Source organism: Xiphophorus hellerii, chromosome 6 (genome assembly GCF_003331165.1).
Source record: "Xiphophorus hellerii strain 12219 chromosome 6, Xiphophorus_hellerii-4.1, whole genome shotgun sequence".
Lineage (NCBI taxonomy): Eukaryota > Metazoa > Chordata > Actinopteri > Cyprinodontiformes > Poeciliidae > Xiphophorus > Xiphophorus hellerii.
This window is the reverse complement of record NC_045677.1, coordinates 5,460,535-5,482,996: the sequence shown is the minus strand read 5'-3', so window position 1 is coordinate 5,482,996 and position 22,462 is coordinate 5,460,535. Positions and strand designations below refer to the sequence as shown.

The following is a 22,462-nucleotide window of genomic DNA, read 5'->3' as shown; positions in this document are numbered from 1 at the left end:
CTTCCGTCCCACATTGTGCATTCAGCAGTCGGCCCCATTGTTACCTGATAACAGTTAAAACTGTTCCGAGTTTACAGGCCGGGCCTCTGCGTCTCAGAAGAGGCCCGGCCTGTAACCCATTGCAGAGATTGCTGTCGATGACCCTAGATGACACTACTACAGGTCCTGAGTGACCTCGACAACAGGTGGCCTCTTTCGAGCATCACATGAGGTCTGCATTCGGCGAGGATTAATGAGGCACAGTTCCAGGGCAGGGATTACTCCTCGTTACCTGTGTCAGCTTGGAAGGCTCTGTCGGGATTGACCATATGCACTGAAGATAGATGGACAGGACAAAATGTACCAAAGGTGAGTCATCCTCGGGCTGCGTGAGAGTCCAAACTGACGGAGAGGGAGTGGGTGGAGGGACAGGAAAGAGGAGGGACAGGAAAAAATGTGTTCAGGGAATAGATTTCACACATATTTGCCGAAGTCAACTTGCTTAATAAAAAGTCAGGCTGTCAATTTCTAGGGTTGGGTTGTGTAGCTGTTTGGGCTAGCTTCTAGCATCTACTGCTACATGTGCTAGAAGAAAAATGTCCACATTTGCAGGGTGTAAATTTTACACCAGACAAGTGTGGACCGGGAAAACTATAGTGGAAAACTGTAAGCTCTTTGAAGTGCTCACTGGCAGCTGTGCAGTGCTGCATACTTTTGCATTGATCCGACACAAAGTAAATACAGGGCCAGTGTCCCCAATACCAACACTGATACACGTACTTTTTATTCAAGTTTGATACATCCGTTGTGGTTTTTCCTTTGAATGGTTTTGTTCAAACCTACGACAGAATTTGGACAAAGTTTATAGGCATCTACAAAATTTTTTAATATCATATCGACATGATTTGTGTGCATTTTACCTGAACAAACAACTGGGTTTCCCCCAGTGTGTCCTATCGCCTCTACCACTTGGCATAGCAGGTTTTCTGGAGGAAACCCTGCACAAAGTGCAAAAAGTTATCATTCGAGATCAAATCGAAACCAATTTCATTTTTCAGATAGGTTTGAGAAACTACAATACAACTTCATGTTTTTTTTAACAAAATTCAGGAGGCAATCTAAAACTAAAGCATCGATCTTACCACAGCGATATCCAATACTGATTCTGACTTAAAATTGATATTAACATTTTGGATCATTTTACTCCTCAACATCATTTGAAGGTAACACATGGTGGTGATGCCAGGGCAATTGGTGGTTGCCGATTGCCCTCTATTTTGTGTCAATTAGCCACAAAATGCAGGGCAACCCCCGGGCAGAATCCTGCCAGGATTAGAGGCTGCAAAAGACTTGAGACCGGGACAGAAGTTTGCCGTCTGACAGAACAACACATCTCAACACGCCCTCCGAATTACAATGGTCCAGTTGAAGACTTGACCTTAAACCATTTGAAAATCTGTGGTAACAACTGGAAGGTGCTGTTCATACACAGTTGAAATATTTTGCAAAGAATAGGCAAAAATTGGTGTCTAGATGTGCAAAGCTGACATACCCCAAAGGACTTGCAGTCGTACATCCCAGAGAAAGGCGGTCCTGCACGACTCTGGGGGGTCTGAATACAAATGGATACCTCACTTTTCAGACTTTTATTTGTAAAAGACTTGGTTACCAATGTAGACAGAATCGGCTCTTGGCAGATAGAGGCTTGTCATCTACCATTTTACTAGATATAGAAGAAAACTGATGTGGTTGTTGCGTAACTGCTCTGCTAAACAAACGACTCTTGATGATGTGGTTTGCAGCACCATTCTGCTGTACCGAGCTCGACCCAAAGTTGACTCTGGAATTTATCCTGGCTTCAGTAATGGAAATAAGGGGATCGAAACAACACACCCCCCACGTCACAGAGCCCTCCAAAATAAACACGCCGTTGAATCAGCTAGCATTTGTTGTAATTATGGTGGGGATTCTTCCTCTGTGGTCCCCAATAGTTGGCGAACTGATCTCTTAAAGGCCTGCAGTTAGATTAAATATTGTTCTACCAACATTTCAAACAAGACTGGTGTATCATTTTTGTTTGGAAGGGAAGCCAGGGGGAGGGTTAGTGGAAAAAGAAAATAAACCATATGCAAATGTTTGGGAGCAGAGATTTTAACTGTCAGAACACTTCTGCCAAGGTCTGAGTTCATTTATATTTGCTCTTTATAGGGTTATAAAACGATCTAAATCTGACCTCAAATTGAGCTAAACACACATTAGATTCCACAGTCATTATTTAGGAAAAAAACATCTGAAGCCAAAACGAAACTGTGTGTGAACAACTAATTACATCCTTTCTGCCTTAACAGCAGTAGCTAAATACGGCTAATCAATTGATCACTAGAAATTGAGACTGTATCCAAAGGGGTTTGGCAGTGTGAAGGTCAGGACTCACACTGGTGTGATGTTCGGCATGAGAAAAAAACAATTTTTCTGAAAGAGGAAAGTTTGTCACCGTTTGTGCCCTTCGTCTACATGGAAACAGTGTTTTAGGAGTTTCTACCCGTTTGGGATCTTTAAACAGGCTCCACATTGAAAATTTCACCCTGGCGTACTCATGTAGACAGTGAAAACGCCTCTTTTGTGAAAACCAGACGTATTAGCTCTAACTTGACCTATGACCTGAAACGCGTCATAAGCATCGTAATGAGAGATTGCATGTTTGTAAATTCCCTGATTGATTAACTTCACAAAATTATCTGTACTATTTGACTGAAAAGAGAAGGCTGACAAATGCCATATTCCATGTTTGCATTTTTGCTTTGTTGTATGTAACTTTGTGTGGAGTCTCTATACTAATGTCCTGTACTCCATGCTTAGCGACTCTAGAGGTGTAGGGGAACAAAAATAGCGTTTTGGACAGTTCTCTGTGTTGTGGTGTGGGCAAAAACATTTCTGGAAACGGTCGTTAGTGTTTGTGAAACCGGCAACCGTTTCCATGTGGACATGGTCTGAAAGGGTGGGAAGGTATCAGCAAATGACCCCAGAGAAGCAATTGTTGCTACCTATCAATCTGAGAATGGCTAAAGTATTTCAAGGTATGGCTGGCCCAGCAATTTCACCGCCCAGGCCGTACCGTGCAATACCCAAACGAACTTGGGTGTTTTCACGCCAGTAGACTCGGTTCGATTGGGGACCAAAGTTGCAACATTTGTTACATTTTCAACTGGTGCGGTTCACTTTCACTTTCACTGGGCATTTGAACCACGCTAAGTATTCATTTAAACCGAAACGGGAACTAAGTTTTTAGGTGGACCAGAGTTCGCTTTTTTTGGAGTTCCATTGCGCATTCACACCTCCCAAAACGAACCGTCCCTTCGAGATAAACGAACCAGACTTTGCCTTAAGCCAGTACTTCTCAAATGTTGGCGAAGTGTCAGGGGGGTCGTGAGAAGCAGGACTTTATAATTGTCTTTATTCATGCTTAACTGATGAACAAGCCTCCGGTCACTAGGTGACAGCAGTGTTCAAACTAATCAACAGGTTGAAAAAAACAAAACAAACAAACAAATAGCGGAGCGAAGGATACAAGCGCGGATTTTTTGAAATACCGACATAGAGGAGAGACGGAGAAGTTTGACAGTGAAAAGAAAAACGGCAGCAAGCAAGTATGACAGAGTTTTATGGCCAGGCTAAGAGATTTTTATTTTCAAATACAAGAATACAGTCATAATGCTACGAGAACCAAGTCATATTAGCAGAATAATTTAAATATTGGCAGAGTAAAGACGCAATATTGCCGGAAGAAAGTCATTAAATTAAAAAGTTCGATAGAGTGATATGCAACGTGACCCGCTCAGCAAGTCTGGTTCTTTCTATTAAATAAAAAGTTGTTTAAACAATAATTTCAAACTACCGGGGCTGAAAATTTGCTTCTCATTTGCTAAAACATTTAGTATTTACTAATTTGTTAAACCAATACCAACGATAACCTTACAAGATGACTATTCCGCAATTTAGCGCAGTACGATAAAAAGGCATAAAATTACGACTTTATTCTCGTCCAACTTTACTCATATTTAAAACACAAATCAAAAACTCACAGCCCGGCCCTTATACTCCATCATAAGCAAGTAACTGTAGCTAGCTGAAAAAGGCCAGGAAATAGACGAAACCCATCCTTTTATTGTTAATGCAAAATGTTTTACACTTTTCATCTCTTCTCGTCTGACAAGATGAAATATTAGTAATATTGCTGCAAATTTTTCCCACAATAAATGTTTGAAAAGTACAGTATATACCTTGTGGAAAACTAAATTGAAGAAGCTGACAAGTTTCAATGCTTACAGTTCTAAAAAGTTTTACTGTATTAAGTCTAAAAATGCACATCCCACTGAATCACTTGCACTTTTTTTTTTTTAACTTCAAACCGAGTAGTCTTGATTAAATGTCACAGATTCACTTGTTAAATCTGTGATTTGGAATCTGATTTCGGAAATTATTTTGAGACTCAAAACAACAAAACGGCGGTTTTGATAATGTCATACAATGCCGAAGCCAATGGTTTGTACAGATAAGTTATTAAATATGAACAGTTTCGCAACAGTATTTCAATTCTGGGGAGGGAAGGCCACAGGGAGGAGGGGGGGGGGCATGACAGAAAATAATTGAGAAAGAAAAGACTGCCCTAAGCGAACTATGGCTGGTGTGAAGGGACCCAAAAAAAAAACCCCAACATATCCAAGAGGTCTCTTTGGTAAGTTCATTGTCAATGTTCATAACACTGGTATTAGAAAAGCACAGAATAAATATGGCTTGTTTGAAAGGGGGGGGGACTACTGCTAAACTACTCCTAAAGTTGGAACAAAAATGACTTCTAGAAAAGTCTCTTAATTCCACCCTCTGTGTCTGAATTCATTATAAAAGGTCTTGTATTAGTCATTCATCCAGTTCTCTCCTTTAACCCTTTTCTCCCTCCCAGCCCGCACCGGCCCCCGTCAGCCGGCTTCCTCCTTTAAAACCCTCACATTTTTTTGCCTCACGGCTCTCGATTTAAATTGGTTCTGACTGACAAAGAACGGGGGGTAGCAGGACGAATTACCTTTGGAGTCACGCCTATAACACAAACACACACGACCAACTGTCTCGCAGGCTTTTAGAAAAATAGCTTTTCGCTTTCAGTTCGGAGGAGCCAATCGAGCTTCTCCTCTCCTCTGTCTCTGTCCGACTCCACACGTTTACGCTCCGGGATCAACCAATGGGAGTCAGAGAACGCGCTGCCGCCTCGGCCAATCAGCAAGCAGTTGCTATGTTGAAGGCAGAATCGATAAGGATTTTTTCCCCCTCTCTATTTTTTTACAGGCTCACGTTATAGCGGGCTTATAGGCTGAGGGCAGGAGATCCTGTTGCTTGCCAACCGCCATGTAGGGTGCAGACTAGACCCATTAAACACTGCAGCAGAGCCACAGCTCTTTTGTTTCACCATAAATAAAACTTTTCTGCTGGCTGTGGGTAATAGTTTAAACTGTTGGTGGAAAAAAGAAAGTTAGGAAGGATATTAGATTCCAGTTTGTTTGGGGTAATTGTGCTTACAGGAGTTGAAAGTTTGACCGAATGTGAAATAACTCTCATCCATCAGCTGCAAAAAAAAAAAAAAAGATAATTTCAATGAAACTATATATGAGTGCCTTATGTCAATATCCTAAAGTCAACTGTATTTGTACACATTTTCAGCGGCACTTTACATCATAAAAACATCATACAGTCGACAATCAGGGTCGTCAAGTTTTGTTAAACATTACGTTTTACATTACAGCACCTTGTGAAGGTATTTACACCCCTTCAGCTTCACTTTTTAATTAACAACTGTGTATACTTTAAAGTATTTTATGTGATGGGGGGAACACCACGTAAAGGGTAACTGTAAAAAGTGGATGGAAAATAATTAAATGTTTCTATAATACCTTACAAATAGGGGTGGCATGCATATGTATTCATCCTGTTACCATAAATAAAGTCACCAACCAGTTCACCAACCACCTTCAGGGATCATCTAATAAGTAAATAGAGTCCACTTACTGTGTAATTTTAAGTAGGTATAAATGAAGCTATGAAAGCCTCAGAACACTAGAGACCAAATTACATCGGGAGTTTTGGTCTCCCACAACTGTATGTAGTTGTGCCATACAGTAGGAGTATGGCACAACTACAACCCTTCTAAGACATTGTCATCCACCGTGACATAGCCTGGCCATTGCCTTCCTACCCAATTCCACTAGATTCACATGTCCGTTCAGTTATCCGTCAGCATTTTCTCCCATTGACTTGAATCCCCTTTGGTAGAATTTCAACCGGGCCAATCAGTGAACAGAAGGAGAAGTTGTGAACGATGACAGCGAATTTCTGCGTCATTTCAGAATCGTAGCCAGCCTGTTGTTTTAGCCTGTTGTTTTAGCAGCAGATGAGGTGAATGAAGCTGTTCAGTCCAGATTAGCCCTGCTTCCAAATATTGAGTTAACATTAATAGCCATGTTATTCAGCTCGGTACTTCTGTCTTCTCAGTGGAGGATGGTTGTTTTCAGCACAGGCAATTTCCTTTAAGCTACACACGGTCGAACTGACGACATGGTTAAACATTAGCGATTGGGTAAAAGACCTCAACACGGTCCATGTCTTGAGCAAGCAATCGTTTCTCAATAGACCGTCTGTACGAAGCGAAGGGTAGAACAAGGGGATTGGTTTTTACAAATATGGCCTTAATGGAAAATTAGGAAGAAGAAAGCTGTTGCTGAAAGAAAGGCATGGCAAGTTTGCATTTCCCACAAGCCATCTAGACTATAAAGAAAACATGCGGATGAAGGTACTTTAGTCAGATGAGTGAAATTTATAGCCTGTATGCAAAATGTGTTGAAAAACAGAACCCACTGTGAAACATTTCACCGTCCCTCGATCTCCGAGGACAATCTCATTGTGGGAATTCAGCTTTTAGATAGATTAGAAAAAGACCCAGCGGGCACGTGGCCGGGAAACTAATGTTGCCAGCGCCGGTGCGGGAGAGCAAGTCGCAACTTTCGAAGCACAAACACCTTGGCCGCTTGCTTGTTGGTGTGTGCCGGTGAAAGAGTCTGTCGGAACAAGGATGGGTTCGTGGTTTTACATGTCGAGGGCCAGAAGACTGTTCTGACAACAGAATATTTACACCGATGATGGGTTTTGCACAAATGTTCTCACAGTGGTTTAATCTGACGTGGACAGATTTCACTTCCGCCTGTCTGAATTCATTCTCAGCCAGTTTTATCTTATAGACATTATCCAGTCGTTCCTGTAAAACTCACTTTAGATGGTCATCTATGGAACGTCATGGTCGCTGTGCAATGGGTTTTTCCTCTAACCTTTGCGTGTAAATCAGCACTCTGTGACTGTCCTAATGGAATGTTTGTTACCTTGTGGGTGTGTCTTATGTGGCCGCCATCTTGGGTCCCCGCTAAAGAAGAGTCCCGCCTCAGACCCAACTGTTTTATAGGAAGTGCAGTGGTGAGAGCTGGAGTTTGATTGATTGAAACGTGAAGTAGTTAAAAGAACAAAATGATGCACATTTGCATACATAAGATGTTTAACCTCATATCTTATTATTGATAAATAATTGTTAGTGTAAGTTAACTATGTTTCCTTTTGCGCCTAATGTGGAAGGCTGAGGTGATTGGCCAATTTAAATTGAGAAGGCGGGGTTTGACCTGTATGTACTAGGTGGACTGCTGACTGATGGGAGGGTTGCCATTTTGAAATCTACTGTTACCTTTGAGAGTTAATAAACCAGCTTTGTTAGCCACAAAGCCAAGACTGACTGATGACTTCTCTTTCCCCACCACACCTCTCAGTGCAACATTCTCTTTTTGTCATTTTGTTTTTATTTCACCTCTTTATATGCATGTTTTTTCTAATCTAATTTCTCCCATACTTCCTGCAGCTTAAGAATTTTTTTTTTTTTTTAAAGTTTGAGCTGTATGTGAACACAGTATGTATTTTAGGAAAATTCAGTACCAATAACACATGTGGAAGTGTTCTGTAAAGAGGAAAATGGTCGACTGCAATGTCCAGTTTTCATTTGCTATTATCTGTACAAGTCGATAGTGTATTTGTTTCCGATTTATACATTCACAAAAAGAAAATGGCTTTGTGTTGTACATAACTTTTTTTTCAATGAAAGAAGATTCTTACTTCATAGTAACAATTTAACACAAAATCTGTCAAGAGACACTTGGTAATATACTAATGCCAGCTGCTTGGTTCCAGTTTTATGCCTCTTACGATGTCATTCACTCAAACGTACACAAATTAGAATTGGCATCTCTTCTTTTCTTATTCGGGGCACTTCAAAATATATTTTGTATGCTTTGAAATCCTACAGTCAATATGGAAATACCTTTTGCTGTGTTTTATTATCCATGTAGCTACATTTGTTGGTGGAAAAACGAGCAATCCTTTGAATAGTACCTACAAAAAAATGTATTCCCCTCTCTGGTTGAAATAGCCAGCTAAACGGAAAGCAATGTGATCCCTGTACTTTAAAAAAAAAGAAGAAAAAGACCAGTAATTGTGGCAGCTGATTTCCATAAGATGACCCTGAAGCTGTTTACTTTGTCTCCCGTTGAATGAGAAGTTCTGGGAGCCAGACGAGCGATCACCACAACGGAGAGACTTAATGACCGGTGATAATATTATTACGCTTCTGACCAGCAAAAAAATGTAAAAAATGCTGTGCAGTGAGAGAACACACGCATACACCCACCCCCACACACTCAATCCATGTCTACATAACTTTAAAACCATTAGTGTGTACAGACATTTTCAATCGGAGGCTACTTTTCAACTTCTAGTATCAGTGGTAGAAAATCTGGACGTTTGAATGAAACGTCTGTCAACTTCAGGCAGCCCCTGCTGTCATGTCAGGCTTGCTGTGAGCATGTATGTAACGTGTGGCACTGCGCGCTGAATGGAGCCGCCGGTCACGCTTCAGTGAACCACTGATGAGGCTCTTGAATTGCAAAGCAGGGCCCGATCATGTCACGACTGCTAAAATTAAGTTGCACGATTAACACACAAGCATGCAGAAATCATGTAAGAAAAAAAAAGAAGTAGTTGACCGGGAGATAAGAAATAGATTGGAGTTGCGTAATGTTTTTCCGTTGTCCCTTTAAAATAAGCCGATTAAGTAACGGTTATTATCGATTGATTAAAAACTCACCGTTTTTGTACCGCATAAAGAAATTCGACCACGATAAATCGTTTCAAAAGCAAAATAAAACAACAACAACAAAAAAATACATTTAAATGGAAAAGACAACCAACCTTTGTTGTTATTTTTCAAATTTGTGAATGTTGATGACAAAGTTTCACTGTCATGAGCAGGATTCTCATACAATTTTCTCATTTTCATCTTTCCACTATAGAACGCATAGTTTGCATTGTTGGAATCAAAACTAATTCATTGTAGAAAGGTACCAGTCAGGAGTAGGGTACCAAAAAGTTCCTTAGCATTTTTTTTTACGCATAACAGCACAATAAAAACAACTATAAATAAGTGGAGAAAATATGGGGTTAAAAGGACATTTAAAAATTTTATATATTAAGATGACAAAGGTTTAGAAATAATTTATTCTTTTTTTGTTTTTGACATAAAAAACTGCCAGTTTATCAGATGTTTGACAAGTTCACTCTGAAACTGAAACACATTAAATTACTACATGTAATGTCCTTTTTAAAATTCGGTTTTCATTATTTTTGTGACTGTTTTAATTTTCCCCTTTTCCTCAAAAGTGTCTTTTTTGTTGCCTGAACCGGTAGCAAGCTATCATGCTTTTAATTTTTTTAAAAAAGGGGAAAAAAAAGAAAGAAACTAAATAACCAAAGGAATATCACATTCCACCACTTTTAGAGTAAACCTGTTCTCACACTGCAAGGCAGCCAGACAAAACTGTGCTGTTTCTCCCCAGGCTACCAGTAGGTAATATGATTTTAAAAAATAATAAATAACAGTGACAGACAGTAGGTAAATGTTTTAGACCTAAAATGCCCTCAGAATATGTGCTTTTTGCAAAGCAGAAAAAAAAACAAAAACGAAATGAAAGATGTCAACATTGCATTTATTCATGTCTAATCAGGCCAAAGAAAAAGTCTGAATTTGTTCGGGATTAGCAGACAAACTTGAAGTTAATTCCAGTGATGGGTGTAGTTCACTGGGTGCCCAAACCAACATTTGCGTTTTTATTGGCCAGCACTGGTGCCACCAGATATCCTCCTGTGTGCCAGTGGCTGTCTGGTAACACATTGGGGGGGGGAAAAAAAGAAGAAAAAAGCTGGCAACACAAGTGAAGTGACAGATGTTACAGGACTTGTATTTCAGGTGTGTGGCGGCTCATCCCCGTGACTGTTACAATCAGGGTTTTTTTTGTTGTTGTTGCTTTTTTCACCTGAGATGAGATTTCAGAGTGTACCAGGCAGCACTTGAGAGTGCCGCGTAGCAAGTTTCCAACATGGTAATTCAAAGCAATTTGATCAAAACTAACCAAAAAAAAACCTTTAGTTGTGTCACAGTAGGCGAGTGTTATGTCAGTGGGTTCAGTAAGGAGGTGCAGGACGGTGGTGGGGGTGGGATACAGCCTACGCCAGAGAATAACTCCATCTTAAATTACCATTCTGCTGGGGGCCAGAAAGGCAAGAATAACCTGATAATTTACATGTTAGGTTCCTGTGGGTTGTTCTCAAGGATTTTCTTCTCTCCGGCAGGCTTTGGAAGGGAAACATTGCCACCTGGCGTTAGATTCCCTTATAAAAAAAAATTCTTCTTTTTTCAAGGTTTTTCTATTGATTCTCAGCGAGATTAACAAGTCATCAATGTTTCAGTCTATTTTAATCACTTACTTCAGGGATGTCCAAAGTGTGGCCCAGGTGGCCATTTTGTAGCCCTTGAAATGATTTTGTTTGGCGCGAGACCACAAGTTAAGAATGGTAAAAAAAAAATAAATAAATAAATTGGTCAACAAAGTAGAAAACAATTGATGTTCGAAAAAAATTAGGAAACTGTCTATTTTTCTTTTAATAATTTAACAGTACAAAGTCCTTCTTATGTTTTTGGAGCTTTAGTTACGTACAGATTTCATTAAAATGTTGTTAGTAAAATAAAATAAAATAAAAAAAACAAGTGTATTTTGCATTCTCAATTGAATGAATTTTATGGCTTCTTAGTGGTTTGAATTTGACAATTTTGACCCCTAGCCAAAATGTTTGGACACCAGCGTAAGTTTTCCAGCGTTTAGAACAAAAGGTTAAAACTGGGTTCAAAGCTCTTCCACGTTTGCTCCGTCTCCTACTTGCCTTTCTTCTTTGTGGGAAACACTGCCACCTGGTGCTGGATTTGTATCACAAACCATAACATACCAGGATTAACTAAAACCAAATAGTAAATAGGAACATTTAGTCATGCTTATTTCAAGAAGTTGAACAACGATTAATGTACTGTAGTGGTCAAAGGTTTTGTAGTTTTTAATGTTTTTTTTACAAACTACCTTGCTCATTTTTTTAAAAAAAAACAGTTAAAAATTAGTTTAGGTTGCTTTTAAATGTGACCATGAAAAACATACGTTACTAAATCAAACAGTTCCATTTCCTCTAGCATAATATTGCCTATGAGCATAAGTTGACTGATCTTATTATTATCTTAAAGGGAAATGTTTAAAGACAGAGACGGTGATATTTGTCACTTTGTAGGAATTAGAAGTCCAAATTGTAGCGTTATGAAGGAGCACTGCTGAAAGTTATTCTACTTTCGTGAACGTAGAAGCCTAGAAAATGAGTAGAATAGAATAAGGGAGATCGGTCATTGACCCACATTGGGAAAATTCAGCTATCAAATCATCAAGGTAAGTGTGGGCGCATGCATAACAACTCAAATAAAATAATAATAATAATAATAATAATAATAATAATAATAATAATAATAATAATAATAATAATAATAATAATAATAATAATAATAATAAGTAGTAAGGGCACATTTACAAGATAAAAAAATAATACTGTAGCGTTGTTAAAAACAGCATACTCAGATTAAAATGGCATAGATTAAAAAAGCACAAACGTGCTTTTTTTTTTTTTAGCACGTTTGTATAAAATGTCCGTGCATTTCACAACAAAAGCCGTCGGAACGATTGTTTTGTTTTTATATTTCATTATTAAACATAAATAGACTGAAGAAACTTAAGTTCATTAAAAAAAAAAAAAAGGTCGCGGTTCCCGTCAGCGTCAAGGCTGTTTGCTAAGTCTCGATGTTAGCGGGTTTGATTAGTGATGCCTGGAGACTCAGACCGGCGCAGTGGAGCCCGGAGGAAGCGGATTGACGGTCTGCAGGGCGGCGGAAGTTCTCCGCATCCTCAGCTGTAAACACACCGGTGAGTTTCAGCGCAGAAACCAGAAACTATGTGTCTTCCTTGTGAGTCACACTCCTTATTTTCATTCGGGTGATATTCTCGTCTGTCGGTGTTCGGCTGTCGAAGCGGTGTCCTGTTAGCTAAAACCCCGACTGCTGAATAGAATTATGTAAACACACACTGGTGGGTTGGTTTATCTGTTAGCATGCCTGGCTAAAAGCAGAGACAAGTGTCTTTTTTTCTTCTTCTTCTTCTTCTTTTTTTTAAACGTGCAGCAGCGGGACAGTAAGTGGCATACACAGCCTTGAAAAGGCATTCAGACCTTTTAACATTTTAAATGTTTGCAACCACTGGCTTATTATATTGGGATATCACGTTTTTTCGTTAATGCATAATTGTGAGGTTAAAGGAAGAAAGGGGGGGGGGGAAACTGAAATATGTGATGCATATTCAACACTTTTGTTGCGGTGTCTGAATTGGATCTAGATCTGGACTTTTAGCTTCTTTTTTTTTGTTTTTAGCACTTGAGTGTGCTTCCATACAATCATCCCACTGTTGCCATGGCGGCATATTTAGAGTCAATGCTGGAGGCTGAACCTCCACTTCAGGTTCAAGGCTTCTGCAGCTTTTAGAGGTTGGAATGTATTTAACTTCATCAACTCTCACCAGCTTCCCTGTCATTGCTGAAACCTGCATAAAAAGACAGTAAAGTTAGGTGGTGACAGGACAAAATGTTTAGCTTCTGATGAAACAAACAAAAACGTAACAGCCCACCTGGTGGCAGAGTGTGGCTTGTCTGTTTCTCCTTTTTTTTTCATTAATTTGCCAATTAGTGCCTACAAAACAAACATTCCAGACTAACAGATGTATGAATGTACAAAATAAGTAGATAAGTGAACAAACAGCAGCAACAATATGCATAAAAGAAGAAAGGACACATTTAGGACAAAACAGAACATAACCAGTTGGTGTCGCAACAAAAATGGAATTGTTTCATAAATATGGGTTAAAACTTAGAATTATTATTGTTATTTTCAGATTTTCTTTTTTTTTTTTTTTTTTGGATTATTTCCTTTTTCTCTCATTTCTTGTTCTCATTGGTGACGCATAAATTTTGGGTAGAAGCGGGAAAGAGAGGGAAGAAAAAACAACAACAAAACAAAACAAAATGGAACAAAGAAATAAATATGGAAACAAATTACGGAGAACCACAGATCACGTTTTGTGATCTTATCAGCGTTGTGTGTTTCTCCTTGATGGAGATGTGTTTTCCTCCCTGCTCCTGCTGTATCACGCAGAGACTCCTCGGACAGGAGAACACCTGTCTCCATGGTAACGCAGCAGCCTCAGCTGCCATGTCCTCCTCCGTCTCCGTGTCGACGTCGGCCGCTTGCAGCCAGGACGCAGCCGCCGCTGCTGCCGCCGCCGCCGTCCTGGCCTCGGAGCGCTACGCCAGCCTCATCCTGGCCCAGATGAACAAGATGCGTCTCCGCTGCGACTTCTGCGACGTGGGGCTCAGAGTGGGCGGGCGCGTCTTCAGAGTCCACCGGCTGGTGCTCGCCGCCAGCAGTCCCTACTTCTCCGCCTTGTTCTCCGGCGGGATGCGGGAGGCGGAGAAAGACGAGGTGCAGATCATCGGCGTGGACACGGGAATCTTTGAGATTCTGCTGGACTTCATATACACAGGTATTGTTTGTTTTTGATTGTTGCCCTTTCCTCGCGCATTCGATGTCGGGTTTTGTTTGGTTTTGCGATGCTGTCCGATCTGTGCCTTTCCTTTTTTTTTTTCTGTTTGTTTTTTTTAGGGGCGATCAGTGTCAGCGTGGAGAACGTTCAGGAGCTGATGGTGGCCGCCGACATGCTGCAGCTGATTGAGGTGGTGTCGATATGCGGCGAGTTCCTCAAGGGCCACATGGACCCCTTCAACTGCGTGGGCATCTTTCAGTTTCTGGAGCAGATCGCCTGCATGGAAATGCTGGAATTTACCGAGAACTACATCCACGTTCACTTTCTGGAGGTTTGGGCATCGTCCAGCCACATTCTGTCACAGGGCTTTCTAGAAAAACAACACGGCCAAATCTAATTTAGTTTTCCCCAGCAATTACAAACAAACAACAACGGCGTGGAATGAAAAATGGATAAAACAGGAAAGATCACGCCACCCGTTTGTCAGTACTTCTGATATTTAAAACAAAAATCTAATCAATAGTTATCGATAATCGATTGATATGAAACCCGTATATATCCTCCAGCCCTATCAAACATCACTTTATTCGATCCTGTCCAACAAATATAAAATAAAAAAAGTAAGACATTTACGTTCTTAAATGTTTTTTTCTTGTTTTTTGTTCCGGACCGTGCGTGCGTATCGTCCGTGTTCACCGCCTCCTTCAGGTGTGCGTCACGGACGAGTTCAGAGGCCTGTCGAAGGACCAGCTGGTGAGGCTTCTGCGGAGCGAGGAGCTGAGGATCGAGGACGAGTACCAAGTGTTCACGGCGGCCATGGACTGGGTCCTGCACGACGTGGCCAAGAGGAAAAAACACGTCGTCGAGGTGCTGGAAGCCGTCCGCTTCCCTCTGCTCTCCCCTCAGAGACTCTTCAAGTACATAGAAGGTGAGGAAAGTATGTCATTAGCACGTAAATATGATTTTTGTTTGCAATGCGGCTTCGGTGAAGATGGAAGGTTTAGTGCTTTCCTTAGTTTATCCTTGTAAAATTATGACCTCATTCTTGTTATTTTTATTTTTTATTTTTTATTAATTAATTATTTTTTTATTAGTATGGCCCCTATTACTTCGTCGTATCTTAGGTCACTGCAACAAGTTAGATTTTCTTGAAACAGAACCCCCCAAAAAACTCTTTCCTCTCGTTTCTGAACAAAGGTATTACCGACTTCAGCCTGCGGGTGGCACTGCAGACCCTGCTGAAGGAATACACTGAGGTCACAAAGTCTCCCAAAGAAAATAAGCTGCACAGTCAGCTCCAACCAGCAAAGACGAGACCCAGAAGGAAAGCTAGGAAGTACCTCTACGCAATAGGTCGAGATCTATAAATAATACCAAAACTACGAAGCCCACGATAACGCTGAAATGAGACGAAACCCAGAAGTGAAATCGTGAATTGTTTCTTCCTGTCAGGCGGCTACACCCGGCTGCAGGGCGGCCGCTGGAGTGACAGCCGAGCGCTGAGCTGCGTGGAGCGCTTCGACACCTTCAACCAGTACTGGACCACCGTGTCGTCTCTGCATCAGGCCCGCAGCGGGCTGGGCGTGGCCGTCATGGAGGGCATGATCTACGTGGTGGGAGGTGAAAAGGCCGCGCTCTGCCTTAAGTCTAAAGTCAACTTCAGAAAACGTGCATTCATTTTATTTATTTATTTATTTATTTTTTTTTACGATTTTTTGCCGACAGGAGAGAAAGACTCAATGATTTTTGACTGCGCAGAACGATACGACCCGGTGACGAAGCAGTGGGCCGCCGTGGCGTCTCTGAATTTCCCTCGATGTGGAGTTGGCGTGTGTCCCTGCCATGGGGCGCTGTACGCACTCGGTAAAACGCCACGACACTGGTGGGAGCACGCGACGGCTACAAGGGTCATTTTAGATGGAATCCGTCAAATTTTTCAAAATGTTATGAACGGTACAAAACGCTGACAGACATCACAGCTAACGAAGCTGTCGAAGAAAAGGTTACGCTTTATAAAATGGCAACAAAAACCATCCATTTATCTTATTGTATCGTTTTATAGGGCGGACTAAGACTCAGGGTAGTGGATGACTGTGAAGTGGGTAGAAAATGGCACATGGTTTTAAAATTTTCTTGCAGAAAAAAATATCTGGAAGTGTGGCTTGCATTTGTTTCTGTTGATTTTAATAGCCCTAAATAAATGGAAATCTTAAATTAGCACAATATTTTTAAAAGCCATGTCCAATTTTCCTTGTACTTCACAATTTTGCTTTAGTTTGTGCTCGTCTGGTGCCTTAAATCTCAATGTAATACATTAATGTTTGTTGTAAACGAGACAAAATCTAAAAAAGTACAAACTTTCGGACGGCACAGTGAATGGATGAACCTTAACCAATTGTAGTTTTCTGACCGACCACCGATCCTCAGAAAGCCTGACCGGCCGATTCCGATTTTGCCCGTTACTGATTGGTTGTAGAGTGAAAGTTGCTAAATGTAGCAACAGTAAAGTATCAACACAGCGAAATAGGACAGCTGCTGATTTTTAGGTAGATATGGTCGTTTTTCACAAGTATTGGCCGATTGCTGATCTCCCAAATTGAAGGAATCGGAGCCGATTTATCGGCGCACCCCTGATCTCTACCGGCTGAAAATGCCGTCTGCTTGCAGGTGGTTGGATCGGATCGGAGATCGGGAAAACCATGGAGCGATACGATCCGGAGGAAAACAAGTGGGAGGTCATCGGGAGCATGGCGGTTCCCAGATATTACTTTGGGTGCTGTGAGCTACAGGGTCTGTTTATCATTTGATTTTTTTCTCTGCTTTTGCCTGAAATTAGATCCTTTTTTTTTCTGTATTTTTTACATCATTTGAAATAAAATGCGAGAAAACTTTTTCTTCTTATTATTTTTCTTCTTCCCAGGGTTAATCTATGTGATTGGTGGGATCAGCGATGAAGGAATGGAGCTGCGCTCAGCAGAGGTTTACGACCCCATCTCGCACCGTTGGAGCGCCCTGCCGGTGATGAGCCAGCGTCGGGCCTACGTGGGCGTGGCCTGCCTCAACAACTGCATATACGCGGTGGGAGGCTGGAACGAGGCACTGGGCGCTCTGGAGACGGTGGAGAAATACTGTCCTGAGGAGGTGAGGCGGGATTTCGTACTCGCGGTCTCGTGTCTCTGAGCGCTTTTCTCACCGCGTTACGTTGTGACCTCACCCCGTCCCCTCCGCCCCATCCCCCACCACTCTGCAGGAGAAATGGGTGGAGGCGGCCCCGATGTCCACGGCGCGCGCGGGCCTGTCGGTGTCGGCCGTCAACGGGCTGCTTTACGCCGTGGGCGGACGCGCCGCCAGCAGGGACTTCTCGGCGCCCGTGACGATGGACTCTGTGGAGATCTACGACCCGCACCTGGACACGTGGACCGAGGTCGGCAACATGATCACCAGCCGCTGCGACGGCGGGCTGGCCGTCCTCTGACGGCCGCCGCTTTGAACTGTGAACATCGTAGGAGGCAAAGGAAACTGTGGAAACGTTGCACCTTAAAACTCAAAAAAAAAAAGAAGAGGGTTGATGTTGTTTCTACATGTCTCCTTTTTAACTGCACAGCTCTGGAAAGTGCCAAACCGCTCTTCCTATCTTCAGTAAGAGTAAATCATTTTACTTGAAACAGAGAGTGACATCAACCGTGTTGTACGAACTTTAGACGGAGCTGACAAGGGCAGTCGCCCAGGGCACCGAGTTTTGGGGTGTTCTCATTATTCCCCTCCACAGGGGCCCAAACATTTAGGGTGTTTTTGTAATGAATGCATGTTATACAAGCATTGTACCTTATGTAAAACTGGAAGGCCCATATGAAGTGCATATTGGTACATTTTTATTAATGTATACAATAGTCAAATATTTCAAAATTTTGAAGTCATAGTACATCTTTTTGTGACATTTTACACCATTTGCTGATGCCCCTGTTAATGTACTGTAATTTGCATGAGTCTAATTGTTCTCTCTTTTTTTGGATAAGGCACCAAAACTAGCCCTATTCCAGGGGCCCTGATCCTTCGAAATCCGGCCCTGCTGATCAGATGAAGCAGTTTTTTTCTTTCATTAGCTTCTTGGTCTCAGACTTGGAGGTCATCACCGTTTTGTGGTTTCTGTTGTTTGAAGTGCTTCTACAACGGCCGACAGTGAAACCTTTGGTTGTTCTTAGTGTCTGGTTCATTTGTTACTGAAAACTTGCTGGAGGATGGTCTCTCTATTGTCACTGGATGATTATTTGTACATAATGCTAATAATACAAATCTTTATTATTTATGTTTACTGCAGTCATCGGTGGGCGCCGTTACATTTCCAACTCTGATTCTGACATACCCATTAAAACCTTTCCCACAATCTGTCACCTTAACACCACAAAACCTTAGTCCATCTTATTTACTGGAAATGAAAGAAGAGGTTGCATGCACATGTAGAGACTGACATTTTTACAAAGTAGCTCCAATTCAGATTAGGCGGAAAGTGTCTATCAACACAAATTCTCCAAGTCTCGCCGCATATCATTTGAGTTGGAATTATGCCCGGGGTTTGACTAGGACATGAATTGTATTTGTTCTAAACCCTTCTGTTGTTGCTCTGCCTCCATGTTGTGGTTTTCCTGCCAGAAGGTGAAGATTCACGTCACCAATTTCATCCAGCTTCCTGTTCCAGCTGAAGAAAGGGTTTCCCCACAGCATGATGACGCCACTGTGCTCCATGGTGGATATGGTGCGGTCAGAGTTTTCTCTTTAACAAAGCGGGATTTGTAATTAGGAATGCACCAAAGGATCGATCGGTGGTCCGATTTTCCTAATGTTGGGTGACCAGTGATTGGCTGATGTGAAACCGATGTTACCTGCTTATGCAAAGGTCTGAAAATCAGCCACTGTCCCTTTTGCTCTGCCCTGACCGACAGACTTCGCCCACCAGGTCACGACTGAATGTTCCCAGTTAGCAGTGGTCGCCTCACTGTTACTAACTTAAGAGAATTTGTCGCTATATTTAACGACTTATCAGACACACATCTAGCAACTTCCCCTCACCACCAAAAAGCAACTTGTGTCAAATTTAGCGACTTTATTCTGACTTATTGGAGACTTTGGCGACATTTGAAAGTAGTGAAAAATGGAAAACTAAAGGAACCGATTTTTTAATTTATTTTTTAGTGTAGTTAATTTAGTCATTTGAACAGCAATGCTCAATTATATTTGAGAGCGCGTGCATTTGGAACAAGTTTGCGTGTTCAGAGTTGTTCATTCATTTAAATAAGACTGGAGTATTGAAGTTACATATAACCAAAACAATTATTGGTCAAAATCGGAGTCGGTCTTCCCCGGTCTTTCTTCACCCAGCGCCCACTTTAGAACTACGCACTATTATGTTCGTTTGTCACAAAATGTCTAATTCACTGCACCAAAGTTTTTGGTTGTAACATGACAAGATGCGAGGAATTCAAAAGGTATTACGACTTTTTCTGAGACAGTTTCAAATAAAAATGATTTCCGCATCAAAATGTTCAACACAGGCGCATCTCGCCAGAGGTGTTTAAATGCGTTACGACGTCAGAGCGCTGCCTTTTGCTTCAACTTCACAGTACGTGTCTTTATCTTCATTACCCGTAATAGGTTCTGCACTTGAACGGTGCTCACACCTGTATTTGTCGGGAAAATAGACCGAAATGAACATGGTCAATACTGTCTGCCACTTTTTTTAATAACTTAAACAACAGCACTATGGAAAAGATAATATTACCGGTCATGAAGAACATTTGACAGCGCGGGATAAAAATGCTACTTTTGATTTTTTTTAATTAAAGTTGCTCACAATTTGCATTTACACTGTCAAAAGTGTCAAATTCTGCTTTCGAAAATTCTGTAGATTTGCTATTGTTTATTAATCGTTTCTGTGGAATCCCTGCTAAGGCCATTTCAATAAACAATTAATTGCATGATAAATTAAATTGAGCTTGACAATTTCCATCATGATTAGTAATTTTTTTTTTAAAGGCAATTTTATTCATAGAGACATTATTCATTTTATTTATGGTTTCAGTTGTGTGTGGTTTTTATTTCTGTTGTATTTACTGTTTTTGATTGTTGCATTTAATTTTAGATATTTAAAATATCTTCTAGTTCCAGTGTTAAGTTTATTAGTCTTTGAGAGGACAAACTTGCATTATTATGCCATTATCAATATATTACATAAAAATAGTCTCAGAACAATATTATTGTGTATCACAATCATTTCTGAGACAATTTGTCATACAGAAAGTATTTATTTTATGTGTTCAATTTAAAAAAAAAAACCTCCCATAATTCACTTCTCCACCTCCTTAAGTTTCCTCTCTACGCAGACTTTTTTGAGTATCAACGTGGCAACAAGCGAGAAGGTGGCGACCAGAGTGAGAACGGTCCTCATGGCTCTGAACCAGGCGGGATAGCCCGGCAGCAGGGTCAGGTCGTAATGCAGCGACAGGCCCAGTCCCATTATAACCACCAACGCTCCTTCTGTAACGTTGTCCCTGCAGAGCAGCGCCAGCCAAGCCAGGAGCGACGGCACAACGCTGTTCCCCAGGTTCATCCAGTCTGGCTTGGCAGGGCTGCCGGCGGGGATGGCAAAGCCCCATCGGGCTCCTCCGAGGAACGACACTATGGAGGCTCCGTACACCAACTGAGCGTAGGCTACGTCCGGGTAGAAGGACTGGGTGGCAGCCATGAACAGCGGGGCGGAGAGAAACGGGATGAGGCCCGAGAATCCCAGGTAAAGAGCCGGTTTCGGTGCCTGGGCGAGGGCCCTCGTGCCTTTCGCGGAGGCGTCTCTTGAATCCCCGTGACACAGACGAGAGGTCACCCAGCTCGTGGGCCTGACGCGCCGACATCCGCTGCCGGATGAGGGTCCAAACGGCGTAAACAAAGCAGCGGATGGGGAAGGAACCAGCAGCGGGGATCCTGTTGTGTAGCTAGGTGGCCTGGGTTTCAGATGGATGCATCTCCACACTGGATGCTAGGTGGTAAGGCACAGAAAAAACATCAACACCACTCCTGTTTCACAAGTTACCACATGTTGTGAAATCTGTCGCTAAGACCAACACACCACTATTTACAGCGCCTTCCGAAAGAAATCAGACTTCACTTCATTTTCCCTCAGTGCATTATAAGCCTGGCGGGCCGCCAGGCTGTGCTTGCGGCCCCACCAGGCTAAATGTTATTTATTTTAAATAGATTTTTTTTTTTTTTTTTAATACACTAATAACAGTATAGAAGGATTAAACTAGGTTTCTATTTGACCCATTGAACTGGGCGTGAGGGAGTGCGTCATCCCTTCACCAGTCCGTTAGCCTCGCGCACTATTATTTCCAAATTATGATGCCGACTCAGGCATGTCCAAATTTTTGTAACTTTTAACATTTTTTAAATACAAAATCATGGTGGACCACGAGCACCCCTACCACTGGGCTTAGCAGGTTTTGTGGGGGGGAAAACCTGGACTTGATGAACTTTTCCCATTAGATCTGCTAGCATTCAGTGGAACAACACTAAACATGCAGAAGGAGCTACTATAGGAAGGTTTATATCAAAACGTATTTATGGAATATTCTCTACAAGCTGTCAGACCTCTTTGCTCTTTGTCAAATCTGGCTTTGTTTGAGCTATTCTGTAAGAGAAATGTCCCTTCCTGGAAGTGGTGGGGACATATCTCAAAGACTTACAAGCTGTAAGCGCTTCAAAATAGGATTCCACTAGTATGGATGCTGGAACTGAACACAAATTATTCTCACACTATTGTGGTTTCCTTCTACTATTTTCCACTTTTCACTTGAGAATTAGGCACCACTTGTCTATCAAATTAAATCATAATAAAATACACAGACAAAATAAGGAAATAGTCCACAGCTATTTTTAAAAGACACTGCAGGTAAACATAAACAAGCTTAATTTTCTTACCCCAAATATTATCTTCCTTATGGATGAAAACCGCAGCATTTTAACCTACAAATTATAAGAAAATTTGTAACAAAACAGCACAACCTTTGTATCTGGATTATTAGCCAACATAAATCTGTTGTTTTGCTCACCTAGCATTCAACCTCTGATGCAATAGAACGCTTTCAAGTGCAATAACTTTCAGAATAAAGCATGGGCGTCACATTTACCTAATTGTAACTCTGTGTATTCGCTGCCTCCTACCGGTTTATCCTGGCCAACTTAACGACTACAAAAAATCGACTTAAAGGAGCCGAAGTTAACGTGAACTAGCTAAACCAGAGGTCATTTTCTCCCCGCCACCCCGTCGGTGCTCGATTAAAAGCCTCTCTTAATTCTGACATCGATTAGTCTGACTCTAGACTGGCTCCTTGAGCTGCATTCAA

The 22,462-nt window shown here is 41.6% G+C and overlaps 2 protein-coding genes across 4 annotated transcripts; one reads left to right on the top strand and one right to left on the bottom strand.

The window, feature by feature from the left end:
• The first annotated feature begins 75 nt into the window (after window positions 1–75).
• On the top strand, window positions 76–20,070 carry ipp (intracisternal A particle-promoted polypeptide). Of its 3 annotated transcripts, none has more exons than XM_032564666.1 (10): window positions 76–348; window positions 13,682–14,069; window positions 14,189–14,400; window positions 14,778–14,997; window positions 15,267–15,422; window positions 15,522–15,689; window positions 15,795–15,932; window positions 16,737–16,859; window positions 16,990–17,210; window positions 17,320–20,070. In XM_032564666.1, exons 2-10 carry the CDS (start codon window positions 13,739–13,741, stop codon window positions 17,542–17,544), a joined length of 1,794 nt encoding a protein of 597 aa, XP_032420557.1. In that variant the 5' UTR covers window positions 76–348; window positions 13,682–13,738; the 3' UTR covers window positions 17,545–20,070. The 3 variants fall into 3 exon arrangements, with proteins under 3 accessions (XP_032420557.1, XP_032420555.1, XP_032420556.1); XM_032564664.1 differs by lacking the exon at window positions 76–348 and adding an exon at window positions 12,256–12,404; XM_032564665.1 differs by lacking the exon at window positions 76–348 and adding an exon at window positions 12,256–12,445.
• Window positions 20,071–20,348: 278 nt separating this feature from the next.
• Window positions 20,349–22,416, bottom strand: LOC116721153 (transmembrane protein 69-like). The gene is made up of 3 exons (XM_032564708.1): window positions 22,169–22,416; window positions 22,038–22,082; window positions 20,349–21,096 (listed from the first exon to the last, which is right to left on the bottom strand). The coding sequence occupies exons 2-3, from the start codon at window positions 22,074–22,076 to the stop codon at window positions 20,410–20,412; spliced, it is 726 nt and encodes a 241-aa protein (XP_032420599.1). The 5' UTR covers window positions 22,077–22,082; window positions 22,169–22,416; the 3' UTR covers window positions 20,349–20,409.
• Window positions 22,417–22,462: the final 46 nt, after the last annotated feature.

Excerpts from the sequence above, each read along its gene's own strand:
- ipp (XM_032564666.1), top strand. The coding sequence starts at position 13,739 with ATGTCCTCCTCCGTCTCCGTGTCGACGTCGGCCGCTTGCAGCCAGGAC. Across the intron at positions 14,998-15,266 it reads ACTCTTCAAGTACATAGAAG|GTATTACCGACTTCAGCCTG; the intron begins GTGAGGAAAGTA and ends TTCTGAACAAAG. Across the intron at positions 15,690-15,794 it reads CATGATCTACGTGGTGGGAG|GAGAGAAAGACTCAATGATT; the intron begins GTGAAAAGGCCG and ends TTTTGCCGACAG.
- LOC116721153 (XM_032564708.1), bottom strand. The coding sequence starts at position 22,076 with ATGCTGCGGTTTTCATCCATAAGGAAGATAATATTTGGG. Across the intron at positions 21,097-22,037 it reads TAAGGAAGATAATATTTGGG|CATCCAGTGTGGAGATGCAT; the intron begins GTAAGAAAATTA and ends CTTACCACCTAG.